Source organism: Arvicanthis niloticus, chromosome 15, assembly GCF_011762505.2.
Source record: "Arvicanthis niloticus isolate mArvNil1 chromosome 15, mArvNil1.pat.X, whole genome shotgun sequence".
NCBI lineage: Eukaryota > Metazoa > Chordata > Mammalia > Rodentia > Muridae > Arvicanthis > Arvicanthis niloticus.
In genome coordinates, this window is record NC_047672.1 from 21,489,011 (window position 1) to 21,503,953 (window position 14,943).

Genomic DNA, 14,943 nt, shown 5'->3' on the forward strand with positions numbered 1-14,943 from the left:
TTCCAAGTGAGCATGACAAGGCTCGAGTCCACAGAGAAGAAAAGAAGTAAAACGGAGATCTGTTTCAAGACAAGCCGAAATCGGTTGAAAGCTGGATCAAGACTGGGTTGGGTTTAGGATATGCTTAAGAATGTCTAGTCAATTCCTAGCAACACCCACTAGGCGGCGCCCTCAGTCTCATTCCGACCAAGACGCCTCCAGGTTTTAAAGTTTATTACCTGTCTAACAAGTTTCCTTCCTGTCCCACTGTCCCTTTAAGAAGGTGAACCAGGTGAAGCTGGGGCCCCGCCCACCCTCTGGCCCCGCCCTCCGCCCCTGCAGAGCCGGCCTGGATGCCCAGTCCCTTGCGACCTGGCCCAGCCGTAGGGGCCCGTGGTCCCAGGTCCCGGCCGGCGCCATGGAACGGCGCTGGCCCCTGGGGCTCGCATTGCTGCTGCTGCTCTGCGCCCCGCTGTCCCCGGGGGCGCGCGCCGAGGAAGGTACCGAACCCCGCCCTCTCCCTTTCCCGGCTGACAGGCAGCAGCCTGCAAGAGCCGGCATTCCTGAGGAGGCCCTTTTCCCCCCCGCGCCCCACTACTTCTCCCTGGCTTCTGCGGGGAGATCGATTGGCCAGGCCAATCTTTGGTCTTTAACCCCAGACTCCTGCCCACGGGATCAGTCACCCCTACCCTGTTGGCCAGCACTATTTGCTGCGGGTGGAGAGGGAGTTCCTGACCACAGCCAGGAAGCTGCACTCCAACTGCAGCATCATGGGACCCTCCATGTGCCCACCCCTGACTTTGCAGCTCTCAGAAGTCTGAGGCAGAAAGCCTCCTTCTGCCAGCCTAACCGGAACATAACTAATCCTCCAGTGGTGGAAGGGTTAGAATTTACGGGATTGCCAGGTGTAGGGGTCCAACCTTACACCCAAAGTTTTGCACACCCTCTGTCCATGCCCCTCCCACTTCCTAAAATCATAGCTTTGCCTAGCGCCCCACCTTCTCTACCCTCACCTACCAGAGCAGGCCACTGACAACTGGAATCAAAATCCAGCAGGATCCCCCTGCCAGGGTCCCACTCAGGACTACAAAGGCTTAGCTTCCCTGATGTCCGCCCACGGCATCCTTGTAGATGTTCTCCTGGGGGTCCGTTGGTGCCATGTCTGGGGTTGCTCTTCCAACGCTTGCTGTCCTGACTCTGGTTCATGCTCCAGTCCCCCAACCCTTGCCCCACTCTGCCTTTCTCCTCTGCCTCAGCATGTCACACTGTGGCAGCCTCGAACTGGGGAGTTCCAGAATACCCAATGTAGGGAGTTGGGCCCTCCTCCCCAGGGGTGACATCCTTTTTTTCTCCCCGATTCAGTCACTCTGATGGACACAAGCACAGCACAAGGAGAGTTGGGCTGGCTTCTGGATCCCCCAGAGACTGGGGTAAGTGTCTGAAGGACCTGGGAAAGTTCAAATCTGAAGGCCAGTAGGAAACGGGGTGGAGAGGTGGGTGGAGAAACAGAAAAGAGCAGGAAAAACTGGAAGTGTCTCCTCAAGGGCGGGAGGGGAAGCTGAGTCAGAGCCTCCTGAACGGTACTGCGGGGAGCTGGGGGTGCCAAACTTCACTCTGTACTCCCTCACCCTCCTACCATAGTGGGGTCTGAGCTCTCGTCTCCTAGGGAGAGCATGCCAACGCTAAGGAAGGCTGGATGAGTACTGAGACACCTGGAAAGTATCCTCCAGTCTCAGCTCTGTTCATTACAGCGGAGTTATGTGGATGGGTTTCAGAACATTAGAGAGCTCCATAAAAGTGAAAATGATGTACGGATTTTTTTTTTCTGAAGGAGAGAGCCAAAACTTTCATCAAAGTCTTCAAAGGTATTTTGACTCCCTCAAACTGAAAAGCTGCTCCTCTCCGTGGCCCCTGCGCACTCTCCATCCCTCCCAGGCAGGCTCCACAAACACCATGTATTTCAGCGGTTTGAGAAAGGAAAAACCAGCTCCAAGTCACTAACCTCCTTAGGTGCCATTGAGACTCAGTGAGCAGAGGTGGACAGTTAGTGTGTCATAGAGACTGTATTCAGACCCAAAGTCCAGAGACACCCTTGCTGCAAGCCAGTAGATCAGGACTTAGAACCACAGAACAGTGCCTCTGGGGTTGGAGACTTATTGGTCCTGGATCTGTTCTCTGGCTTCCGCCCTTACTCCAATACTCAAGACCTGTTGCTGCTGTTTCTGGGATTAGGGTTATTGCCTTCTTTCTCCCTTGGACTGTAGGGTCGAGGCTCCCCTTCGAGCTCTTCCACAGAGTGGCCTATAATTAGCGTTAATAGACTAAACCATAATATATCCTCCAGGAGGGGCCATTTGGAAAATCCCGGATTAGGCCAGCTTTAATAGGTGCCTCATCTCATAAACCAGCTAATCACCCACAAGGAAGGCAGCAGGACCATCTGCTGGCTCCCACTGGCTCTTCCTTAAGCTCCACCAGCCCCACCCAAATAACTCCCCAACTGAGCCCCAGTGGAAGCAAGGCCCCTTTCACGTCCAGTGCTAGCAGGCTAGCACACGAGCAACTGTACACCCACTCTCTTTCATGTCCCTTCCCTCTTTCTAAAACAGATTAAGTCCTTGGGGCCAAGCTCCCAGAATTCACCCATGTAGCAACCAACAGCTCCTGAGTGTCAAGTGAAAGGATCCTTAGTGCTGTTCCTGGCCCCAGAATTGTCCCCATCTGTCACTGCTGGAAGTGGAAGAGGCACTTACAGCTGGGAGCATCTGTTTCTCTAGGCTCCAGCTGCAGCCTTGGCAGTCAGGCTACTGGTCTGCAGCACAGTACCACCACCATCCTGTCCACCTGCCTGGGCCCTATGATCCCAGCAAAGTTTCCCCTCAGTAGACTCCAGGTGTCTTTTCATTCCAGCTTTGTGGCCTTTGGACACCCCTCTTGATCTCTGAACTCTGTGACGTAATACAGAATTATGTGCTTCAAAATGGCCCCACCCACCAGTTCTTAATTAGTGATTTCTTTTTTTTTTTTTTAAGTCATGAGGGCCCACTCACTGGAGTGGAATAAAATATCAGAGTCAACTTTCTTAGGACTTCAGTCTCTTCTCCATCAAGTTATGGGATGGGATCTCAAATATCAGTAAACTATTTTATGAAATCTGTGGGTCATTTTACTTCAGAGAAAGATGAAGTCCGGTATCTGTCCCAGCAACAGATAATCAGAACATCAATAGTAATTAAAACCTGGAATGGTGACAAGAAACCCAAGCCAGTGGAACAGAGTAGAAAGTCCAAACACAGAATCCACATGTACGATACTCTCGTGTGGATGACCATGGAATTTATAGTCAATGTGGAAAGTATTGCTGGGGACAGAAATACTTCCTACCCTCCCCTAAGCGAGCCTGTGAAAGTGACAACAGATGATGAATGAACAGGAGAAACAGTATTTTAATTACCTTCATTCACACAGGATGAAGTTCCAGGAAAGTTCAGAGGGTTGCAGCTTGTGTATTACCCTGAGCTTTGCAAAGGAGTGGGGGCAGGAGGTGGTGACAGGCCCAAGTGTGAAATGAACAAAGGTTGCCCTGCTGTGCCCAGTTTAAAAGTCTCTGGGGTTAAAGAAGTTTTCAGTGAGCAGCCTTTTTCCTGGCAGTGTTAGCTCACTAATTTCAATCTCTTCCAAAGATGTAAGTTTCTTTTACCAAAGGGCAGCTTGTACGAGCTAATCCTGTATAGTTTTTTCCTAGTGATCATCTCAAACAATGCCACATAAATATAGTTGGGGGTGTGTACTGACCCCTAAAAGAATTAATTGGTCACCATACTGCCAACTGGATGTCTCTAAGTTTTGTGACAGAATGAAAGTAGGAACTCCTCTCCTTGTTCTATAAGCACATTTAAAAAAAAAATTCTAGCAAAAATAAAGTTTAAACCCCCCAAAACCCTACAAAATTTTCAAGCCAAAAGATAAAAAGAATTCTATGATCTCAGCCAAAACACACAGCCCAAAACTCATGTTATTATGCAAAAAAATAAAAATGTGTTTTCACATAAAAGATGCCATTAGCAAAAATGTGGCATGGCTGAGAAGATTTGAAGCATACATATCAAGCAAATGATTAGTATTTACACTATATTTTTTAAAAACTCGCCCAAGTGAATAACAGAAGTCAATAAACATTTACATAGCTGATGAACAAAAGAGAAACATACAACCACCTCCTTCACAGAAATGTGACTGGGAGGGCAATGGGGCTGCCTTGGCCGTGGAACTGACAAAATGCAAAAAGAACATTAATATCTCTTCCGATAAGCTTTTTAGAAAATGAACTCTCTCTCTCGTGCACTTGTTGCTGAAGTGTAAACTGATAAAACCTTTGAAGAGGCCAATTTACCAACATCTTATAAAATTTGAGATCGATCTATTGATTCAGCAATTCTATGGGAATCTCATATTCATCAGTCTGCTTTCCTAGAATAAAATGAGAGGGGGGGGGGGAAGAAAAGCTAGAAACTAATTACCCAACAACAGGTGAATGGCTAAGGCTTATGGTGCATCCATATGCTCGGATGCTGTTTATATACTGCATCAAGAGACGGGGCTGTGTGTTTTCTATAGGCCTAGTTCCATTATTTGTTATAACAAAGGAGATTACAGAATAGCCCTTGTATGACATTTATTCTAACAAGGCAGAACCATTTAGACTATTTCTCAGGAGGCTTTGAAAGTGGTCTAGACGGCTTTATTTCAAACCATTAAGAATAAAGGTGGAAGAATGGGGAGACCTAACCTTTATTAGTCAAATCCTGAACCTGCCAGATGGAAGGTTTAAGACTATAAATTCTATACCTGGAGTACCTGCCTTCGTCCTCCAACTCTGCCTCAGATACTGGACAAGCCACTCCACACTGGCTCTATATCGGGGGCCTGTGGCAAGTTATGGTAATGCCAGCCATTATGATTACTACATATAAAAATTCTTTCAATGTGGAAAAAAAAAAAGAAGTCAAGGGCTACCCTTGACTGGATGGTACCTGGGAGTCCAGCTAACTGTTGAGACTTTCGTGGTGGCATTAAGTGGAAGGAATATTGGAGAGGGTGAGATCTCCATACCAACAGTTCTTTGCTTCTCCCTGTCCTCCAAGAGCAGAGGCTTTACAATTTGAAAAATAAGGCTCTAAACAAACCACAAGATGGCTTTTGAATGAGCTTTGTCTTTACCTGACAGTTCTGACGAAATAGGTCAAAATTCCTACCTATACTCTTGTATTTGAAGCAGATGAAATTAAGGGACCAACCAGGGCTAGTTGGGATCTTAAGGGGTTGCTATCTTATCTGCCTCAAGTACAAATAACACCCCAGCTTGAAACACTTAACCTACTGTCCTGGGGCTGGGAGGTCTGGTGAGGTCCATTAGCCTGAGAGCTGTGAGGGCAGTGACTCTGGTCACTGAGTCTGATTCTCTTCTTGCAGTGGAGTGAGGTGCAACAGATGCTGAATGGGACACCCCTGTACATGTACCAAGACTGCCCAATACAGGAAAATGGAGACACTGACCACTGGCTTCGCTCCAATTGGATCTACCGAGGAGAAGAAGCTTCACGCGTCCACGTAGAACTACAGTTCACTGTGCGGGACTGTAAGAGTTTCCCAGGCGGAGCTGGGCCTCTGGGATGCAAAGAGACCTTCAACCTTTTCTACATGGAGAGTGACCAGGATGTGGGCATTCAGCTCCGACGGCCTTTGTTCCAAAAGGTGCTGCCACCCCTTCATGCCATCCTGTCCCTGATATAGATTCTTACCTTGGTCCTCACCATGATCCAGCTCGGCCAAGGAGAAACAGAGAAGGAACCGGAAGCAAGTGCGAATGTAGAATAAGAAGGCAGGACTGGACACTAGTACGGAAAGGCTGTACTGAGTACCAGTGGGTGTGCCCTGGCTTTAAGGGCATCATTTAAACCTCTCTGAACATTAGTTACCTCATCATATAATAACCTTATTACTTGCATCCATTGAAATAGCTTGATGCTGTTGTTCAAAGGGGAAGCATAGTGTGGAGATTTTCAGACATTTCGTTTCAGTGCCCATGATTTTCATATGTGACGTGCCCCCCAAGAATACTGCTGGGACTACACAGGACAGTTCCTGGCTGCCAGTCACCAGTCCCGTGCCGTTCTTTCCTAGTGTGGAAACATACTAGAATGCAAACCAGTCTGGAGCTTATTATTATAGGATGTGCTCTCATTTCTTTGCAAAGAGCGAAGGTTGTAAAGTTTGTTATTGGTAATAAATTAGTTATGACACACTCCGTAACTGATCACCTCACTGGCACCAGGCTTGGGAACACCTCCCAGTGGTGGAAATTTTACGGTCGGTAGCGTTCCGCTGCCTGGGTCCCAATCCTACCTCCATCGTGTCATAGCTATACTATCTGTTAGAAGAATTAGTTTGCTGTAGCGTTCGTTTCCTTTTCTGTAAGGTAAAATGGCAAGACATCTTGTCTCGGAGGGTTATTTCCTGAGCCGAAGAACATGTCTATAAAATGCTCACATCATGAGCTCTTCCATCGTGGTTGTACAAATTGGGTGTTCCTTACCCACAATGCTTAGGGTCTGAAGTGTTTCAGATTTCAGACCTTGGAGTATTTATATAGACATATCTTGGGAATGGGACCTAATTCTAATTATGAAATTCATTTATGTTTCGAAGGAGTTTTATATAATTTTTTTAGTTTGACTCCATTTTTTTTTTTTTAAAGATTTATGTATTTTATGTATAGGCATACACTGTAGCTGTTTTCAGACACACCAGAAGAGGGCATCGGAGTCCATGACAGATGGTCATGAGTCATTATGTGGTTGCTGGGAATTGAACTCAGGACCATTGGAAAAGTAGTCAGTGCTCTTAACCGCTGAGCCATCTCCAGCCAATTTTCCATTTCTTTACTGTGATCGATCACATGAGATAGTATATAGAAAGTTCCTAGTTGTGGCATACTATAGGGATCTTCGCATTTTAGATTTTTGGGTTGGAGGTAGCCATCCTATATTAAATCAAGATGAAATTAAACAGGATGAAGCGTGGGCTTTAACATCATTCCTTCTTCTCCCCCAGGTAACAACTGTGGCAGCAGACCAGAGCTTCACCATCAGAGACCTGGCATCTGGCTCTGTAAAGCTGAATGTAGAGCGTTGCTCCTTGGGTCACCTCACCCGCCGTGGCCTCTACCTAGCTTTCCACAACCCGGGTTCCTGTGTGGCACTAGTGTCTGTAAGGGTGTTCTACCAGCGCTGTGCAGAGACTGTGCATGGCTTGGCCCACTTCCCTGACACTCTCCCTGGACCTGGAGGGTTGGTAGAAGTAGCTGGAACCTGCCTCTCCCATGCACAGATCAGCTCGGGGTCCTCAGGTACACCACGCATGCATTGCAGCCCTGATGGCGAGTGGCTGGTGCCTGTGGGTCAGTGCCAGTGCGAGCCTGGCTATGAAGAAAGCAGTGGAAATGTGGGGTGCACTGGTGAGAAATGGGGAAATGGGAAACCCCAGGGACCACCTGGGTGGGGCTTCCAGGTCCCCAAACAAGGCTTCCATGATTTTTAACCCAAGTGGGATGTCTGAGGGGGTGTTCCAATTCCAGCAAAGTGCGGGGAAGATGGGGAGGATAAGGGAGGCGGTTAAAGGTTTTGTTCTTCATGTAAAAACAAAACAACAAAAAAACATGGTTCTGCCTTCTCTCTCCAGCCTGTCCTACTGGTTTCTATCGAATGGATGTGAATACACTCCATTGTCTCAAGTGCCCCCAACATAGCATAGCAGAGTCTGAGGGGTCTACCATCTGTGCCTGTGAGAATGGACATCATCGAGCCCCTGGGGAAGGCCCCCAGGTAGCATGCACACGTGAGTCTTGCAGTCAGGGCCTGGCGATCTGGCAACAGGTGCTAGACCCTCCTTGGGACAAAAACTTCCAGAACTTACCAAGTAATGGAGACCCAGGTAGTCGAGCACTGATTATAGCCATTCCCTGCCCTCTGTTCCCTCTAGAATGCAGAGGTGTGTTACATACTACTTCCTCTTTCGAAGAAGTTTAATCTTTCATGAGGGCTTTGGAAACTGTAATTGGGATGATAGAGCAGGGGTCAGCGGCTTGGGTGACAGCAAATGGACACCTATTTAGTAACTCCTCTTCTCCCACAGGTCCCCCATCGGCTCCCCAAAATCTGAGCTTCTCTGCATCAGGGACTCAGCTCTCCCTTCGCTGGGAGCCCCCAAGAGATACAGGGGGACGCCATGATATCAGCTACAGTGTGGAGTGCTTGCAGTGTCGGGGCACTGCACAGGATGGGGGTCCCTGCCAACCCTGTGGAAAAGGTGTGCACTTTTCCCCGGCGGCTTCCGGACTCACTGCATCTACTGTGCAAGTTGAAGGCCTCGAGCCTTATGCCAACTACACATTTACAGTCAAATCCCAAAACAGAGTGTCAGGACTGGACAGTTCCAGCCCTAGCAGCGCTTCCCTCAGTATCAACATGGGGCATGCAGGTGAGGCACCTAAGACCACAGGGATGAGTGATGGGCAGGAAGCAGCGGAGGTACAACTTAAGTTACTCTTTCTTACCTTCCGAATTCAACTTTGTCATTCGTGGTGTCCAGAGTCACTCTCTGGCCTGTCACTGAAGCTGGTGAAGAAAGAACCAAGGCAGCTGGAGCTGACTTGGGCAGGGTCCCGACCCCGAAATCCTGGAGGGAATCTGAGCTATGAGCTGCACGTGCTGAACCAGGTCAGAAAATACTTGGAGATAGCATTCAGTGTTTGGGGTATACCCTAGCATTCCTAACTTGGGGTATAGGATGGGAGGAACTATCCAAAACAAAGTTTCTCAGGATAAACGTCTGCAAAGATCTCTGACCTTACTGTGGCAGCCCACCCTGTCCAGGCCCTTCCATGACTCTTTTACTTCTCTACCAAGCCTGGCTTAGCACAGCCTCATTAATGCAAGTCCCACTCACAGGATGAAGAATGGCACCAGATGGTGCTGGAACCCAGGGTCTTGCTGACAAAACTTCAGCCAGATACCACATACATTGTCAGAGTGCGAACACTGACCCCACTGGGGCCTGGTCCTTTCTCCCCTGACCATGAGTTTCGGACAAGCCCACCAGGTAGGTTACCTATCTCTTGTCCCACCCAGACATACACAATTGTCATCTCCTGGAGACACTTCAGCTCCTCTTTTTAAAGTGACCCTTGCTCTTCTCTGTATTTACGTACCTAAGGTGCCCATTCAATAAGCTCTGTTAAGGGAAAGATAGACCCAGTGTCCTCTTAGAAACTGATCCTGGGTATACTTAGAACCCTACCTTTTAGCCTTTATCACCTCTAATGGCTGTGAGCCCTCAGCCTTCTGATCTCTGACACCCAGTTTCCAGAAGCCTGACCGGAGGAGAGATTGTGGCCGTCATCTTTGGATTGCTACTTGGAATAGCTCTGCTGATCGGGATTTATGTCTTCCGTTCAAGGTGCTGGGTCTGTCTTCCCTACCCATTCATCTGGGGTTCCTTTGCCTTGTTAGAAGGCTGTACCCCCAGTGATCCTCCTGTCCCCTAAAACCAAAGCTTAGACATGTCCCACACCCAACTCTTCATGTCTGTGGCAAATTCAGCCAAAGCTCATTGGACCACTGAGGTTTCCCTGTGTCCCTGAAGAAGTTGTCCTATTTCCCTACTTCCACAGGAGAGGCCAGCGACAGAGACAGCAGAGGCAGCGTGAACGTACCACCAATGTCGATCGAGGTGAGTCAGGAGTGTGAATGAGTGGGGAAGAGGGGGGAGCACCCAGGTCAACTCTGGGAATGTGGGTGCAGTATATTGTCCCTAAGGATCTTGTTTTGCCACCTAATTAATTTTGGTTAATTAACTCTGCCCTGATAACTATCAGCAGCTCTGATGCAATGATCTATTAGCTCTTGGTACCAGTGCACAGTTATCCTGGACTCTGGACCATGTTCTCCATCCTGGTGGCCAGGTCTATGGGCTAAGGCCAGACAGGAAGAGGTTGAAGTCCTCAGAGACATGTGGGCTTCCTGCTTGTCACCTCATTAGTTGTCTCTGACAGAGGAAGAATTTGCTGTCTGAGTAGCTGGCATTGGAGGGAGGCTTCATCTGGGAGTGAATGAGCTGTAAGTGACTTGGACAGCATGGGGACAGAAGCTGGGTCACAAGTCATAGGAAGATCGGGTAACTCAGGGCAGGGAATTTACTGCAGGATCTGAATTCTGGCTGCTGCTGGACCCTAAAGTGTAGGGCAGAAAAGCCTGGAAAATAGACAAGAAGAGGGCTGGGGTCCATGTGGAGGCTTTATTGCTAAGAATAGAGATTTTCCTCTATTCCTGGCTCACCTCAGAGGGCAAAGAAGTGCTGAGAATGGGCTCAGCTGTCTGCCCTTCTTCCTAGGCCCCCATGCTCTGATCCTTGTGCTACAGTGGCTGAGCCCTCTTGTCCCCTCCCCCCAGAGGACAAGCTGTGGCTAAAACCCTATGTGGACCTCCAGGCCTATGAGGACCCTGCACAGGGAGCCTTAGACTTTGCCCAGGAACTGGACCCAGCCTGGCTGATCGTGGACACTGTCATAGGAGAAGGTAAGCCCTGCCGTGACCCCACCTGGTCCCCTCTGTGTGGTAGCATGTGGCTGCTACCAGGTTCCTTTCTTTGAGCCTTGAGTTCCCACATGAGCCCATTCCTTCTCTATCCTGTATCCTCCTTGAATTTCTATGCCCTGGAGCAGCCTCAGCCTCCTACACACTTTGCTCTGTGGTTATGGGGTTTCTGGTAAAGAATGTTAAACACACCTTCTCTACCTGTGGAGGTGTCACCATGCCAAGGTGCACGTTGTTCTCAGAGGATTCCCAAAACAAGAGAGATTCAGAGTCTCCCTAAATGAGCATTCTACCCCCATCAGGGGCCCAGTGTCCTTGAGCTGCCCCAATCCCCTGGGTCACCAAGGAAAATAGATCTCAACAGAGAACAAAGCTTGGCAGTGTCCTTGTCAGTGGTGCAACTAAGCCAGCAAGAGCTGTGACCAGGGAGCTCACTCACAGGAAACAGGCAGTGGCCCTGGACCAACTTATCCTTCATAAACAAAGTACATATTTACTGAATACTTAACATAAGCCGAGGAGCACGCTAGCCACGGAAGACAGTACTGGTTAGGTTGCACAGCTTCATGCCGCGTCCAGACTGTTGCTTCTCTGGAAGGACAATCTGAGCTCTGTCCCTCAGATTTCCAATGAGGAGAAACGAGGACTGGAGGTGACACTACCTGATCATGGGATAGTCTGACTCATCAAGCTACAACCTTATTTTTCTCTCATCTAGGGGAGTTTGGGGAAGTGTATCGGGGAGCCCTGAGACTCCCCAGCCAAGACTGCAAGACTGTGGCCATTAAGACCTTGAAAGACACATCCCCAGATGGCTACTGGTGGAATTTCCTTCGAGAGGCAACTATCATGGGCCAGTTCAACCACCCACACATTCTACACCTAGAAGGTGTCATCACAAAAAGTATGTGCAGTGGTCCCCAAGAACGGGAATGGAATGTGTGGGAGAGGGGCGGGAGCAATGGAGATCAGGAGTAGGCTGCCAATGGGGGAAGCCTGGGTCTGGGTGTGATGCATGTGCTGTGTCTCAGGAAAGCCGATCATGATCGTCACAGAATTTATGGAGAATGGAGCCCTGGATGCCTTTCTGAAGGTGAGATTGGCAGAGGGTCAGTTCAGGAGGGGTCACACCATGGAGCCTCACATCTTGCAGGAGACTTCATCCTCTGATATATGCATTCACCCTACTACAGGAACGAGAGGACCAGCTAGCTCCTGGTCAGCTAGTGGCTATGCTGCTGGGCATAGCATCAGGCATGAACTACCTCAGTGGCCACAATTATGTCCATAGAGACCTGGCTGCCAGGAACATCTTGGTGAATCAGAACTTGTGCTGCAAGGTATCTGACTTTGGCTTGACCCGCCTCCTGGATGACTTTGATGGCACCTACGAAACCCAGGTTAGAGCCCCGTCCACACTCACATGTACACTTCATTTGTTGACCCATGCACAAGTATAAGATTCCCTTTCCAGTTTTGTACTAATCCATGCCCTGAAACACCACTCTCCTATGCAATGCCTTCTTAGGGAGGAAAGATCCCCATCCGTTGGACAGCCCCAGAAGCTATTGCACATCGGATCTTCACCACAGCCAGTGATGTGTGGAGCTTTGGGATTGTCATGTGGGAGGTGCTGAGTTTCGGCGACAAACCCTATGGGGAGATGAGTAATCAAGAGGTAAACCTGGACTATTTCCCCAAATCACCCCTAATAGAACTCCCGTCTCTTCTAATCCTACCCCCCCCCCCCGCCCACAGTCTTTTCCTATGAGTATTTCTTTTCAATTGCAACCTTTGGCACTATTTCCTGTGCTCCTTTCTCTGTTACTTCTTTGTAATCCTGGTCAGGGTTGCTTAGGTGACATCTCAGTCACCTTGTATAAGTGGTTTTCTAGTGGATCTATCTTCCTGCCTAGACATCTCTCCGTCTCTTGCTACACAGGTAATGAAAAGCATTGAAGATGGGTACCGGTTGCCCCCTCCTGTGGACTGTCCTGCCCCTCTGTATGAACTCATGAAGAACTGCTGGGCTTACGATCGTGCCCGTCGGCCCCACTTCCTCCAGCTGCAGGCACATCTGGAACAGCTGCTTACTGACCCCCATTCCCTAAGGACCATTGCCAACTTTGACCCTAGGTAAATATGTTCAAGAAGGATGGGAGTTTGGAGGTCAAATCTGGAAAAATAATATGGGACATTCCATCCTATCCGCTGAGTGTTGGGTCCTGGGGGGAGCTCTGGACAGAATCCAGCATGAGACAGCACCCAGTCCATGCCTTCTGGGAAAGCTCAGGCTAATTAATGGAGGTGGGATCCAGCTACCATGGTGGTAATCTGATACAAGGTAAGAAGCAGGGAACACATATGATTCAAGGAGTTAGATCTAGATTACGCACCTCTCTATTCCCCCTGGGACATTTAAAGTCATTCTTGCTTGTCACCCCCACCATGTTAATTAATAACTGGGACCCCACCTCTGGTGTTCCTGTAGCCGTCTGAAAATCGGGATATTTTCCTTTCCTCACATATGTAGTCTCGAATGTGGAGGAAAGATTCAGAGATTTGACACATCTTGGAGGATGTACTAGCACAGGCTCTGTGCCACGGCCTGGAACCTGCTCCTGAGAGCTTAGGCAGCTAGATTAAGGTAGGGACAGAAGGGAGTCTGAGGAGGCCTCTGACTACATGGCCAGTCTGGCTGAGGAACGACAGATCACAGACAGTACAGAATGATGGCAGCATCCAGGGCTGCAGCCCTGAGAACGGGAGGTGGCCGAGGTCAGGACAGAGAACCGGCCCTGCTGAGAAGGTAGCACTTTGTGAGAACAAGAAATGGTGACCAGTTTCCCAAAACTGTATTTCAAAAACATGGCCAGAATGTAGAGAATGAAGTGGCAGGAGGGAGTCATGCTGGGGAGCCAGGCGAGGCTGGGTTTCAAGTGCTTTATCGGGTAAGGCAGCTTGGTGTGCTGGCCCGTGTATCAAACCCACCATATATAACCTTGTTTCTGGGAGAAAGTGTTTTCCCTGTTCCAACTTTTGAGACTATCTTTTGGAGCACAACTCCCTCGGACGCTGGATACTGTGTGTGCTAATCTTTCTGGAATGCTGGATATTTTTTTTTCCCCCAGCAGATTTACTTTGCTAATGGTTTTTGGCTCTAGCTGGCTTTCCTACAGGAACACTCATTGTATTGTGGTTATCAGAGTGTAAGAATAACAGTCTGGGGTTGAATGTGGCAAGTGAGGGCTGCTCTGAGGTGGCCATCTTAGGAGAAGGGAGCATAGCACCTTGCTGTAGGTCCTTTCTCCTGCCTTCTGATTTATCTCCGTCAAGAAGCAGTCATGTCTAAAGGATTCGTTTCACTAGGAATGGCCATGGCAACCACACTCTCCACGGAACAGGTCAGTCTGCTGCCTGCCTGCCACTCTGAGCGAGCAGAGCATACCAAGAAACAGGCCAGGAAGTAAGGTCAGGTAACAACCAGTTTATGTGCAGAGCCTAGAAGAGCTGTATGTAAGCATCTGACTCAGTGCTGGCTGTAATGTGGTGGCCCAGGCCAACCAGCTCCTGTACTTCAGGGGTACAAACAGGACATGGTTTCCCACAGGGTGACCCTACGCCTGCCCAGCCTGAGCGGCTCTGACGGGATCCCTTATCGGAGTGTCTCTGAGTGGCTTGAGTCGATACGCATGAAGCGCTACATCCTGCACTTCCGCTCAGCTGGGCTGGACACTATGGAGTGTGTGCTGGAGCTGACGGCTGAGTGAGAACTCTGGGGCCAGGCAGCACCAGTATGGGCATGGGAGGGTGGCTGAGGTCTGAGCCTCTAAACTCACAGCCTCCTTCCCTCTTCCACAGGGACCTGACGCAGATGGGAATCACATTGCCAGGGCACCAGAAACGAATTCTCTGCAGTATTCAAGGGTTTAAGGACTGAGCACCCACTGAAAAGCTGCTCCAGCCCTCTGCCTGCCTCCATTAGCAAGGACAGGGCCAGTCACTCCCTGGGCCTTTCCTCAGCCTACGAAGTGTAGGCAATTGGTGCTGCTCCTGCCCAGTCAGTAAGAACTCTGCCTTTGGACCAAGGAGCCTTTTGTTTATAAAGGGGGTGGGTGGGGTACAAGTGAAGGGGACAGTGGGTGGGTGGGTGCTGGGGGAGGGTTTAATATATATAGTTACATATGCATTATCTATTTTTGTAAATAAACAATTGAGTTTTCATCCCTCTTCCTTGATCTTTTTCCCCATTGATTCCCTCTATTTCAACTCCAAGAGTTCAGGTATTATCAAAAAACCAAGTACTAGCAAC

General features: G+C 49.1%; 1 protein-coding gene across 2 annotated transcripts; it reads left to right on the forward strand.

The window, feature by feature from the left end:
* Positions 1–315: 315 nt before the first annotated feature.
* Epha1 (EPH receptor A1) lies at positions 316–14,754 on the forward strand. 2 transcript variants are annotated; one of them, XM_034518891.2, is made up of 18 exons: positions 316–479; positions 1,342–1,409; positions 5,452–5,733; positions 7,093–7,495; positions 7,720–7,875; positions 8,173–8,517; positions 8,629–8,756; positions 8,988–9,138; positions 9,399–9,495; positions 9,710–9,768; positions 10,488–10,613; positions 11,350–11,535; positions 11,663–11,724; positions 11,825–12,031; positions 12,160–12,309; positions 12,574–12,767; positions 14,242–14,397; positions 14,493–14,754. In XM_034518891.2, exons 1-18 carry the CDS (start codon positions 398–400, stop codon positions 14,569–14,571), a joined length of 2,931 nt encoding a protein of 976 aa, XP_034374782.1. In that variant the 5' UTR covers positions 316–397; the 3' UTR covers positions 14,572–14,754. The 2 variants fall into 2 exon arrangements, with proteins under 2 accessions (XP_034374782.1, XP_076769571.1); XM_076913456.1 differs by lacking the exon at positions 316–479 and adding an exon at positions 986–1,124.
* The last annotated feature ends 189 nt before the right edge of the window (positions 14,755–14,943 follow it).

Excerpts from the sequence above, each read along its gene's own strand:
- Epha1 (XM_034518891.2), top strand. The coding sequence starts at position 398 with ATGGAACGGCGCTGGCCCCTGGGGCTCGCATTGCTGCTGCTGCTCTGC. Across the intron at positions 5,734-7,092 it reads GACGGCCTTTGTTCCAAAAG|GTAACAACTGTGGCAGCAGA; the intron begins GTGCTGCCACCC and ends CTTCTCCCCCAG. Across the intron at positions 9,139-9,398 it reads GTTTCGGACAAGCCCACCAG|TTTCCAGAAGCCTGACCGGA; the intron begins GTAGGTTACCTA and ends TCTGACACCCAG.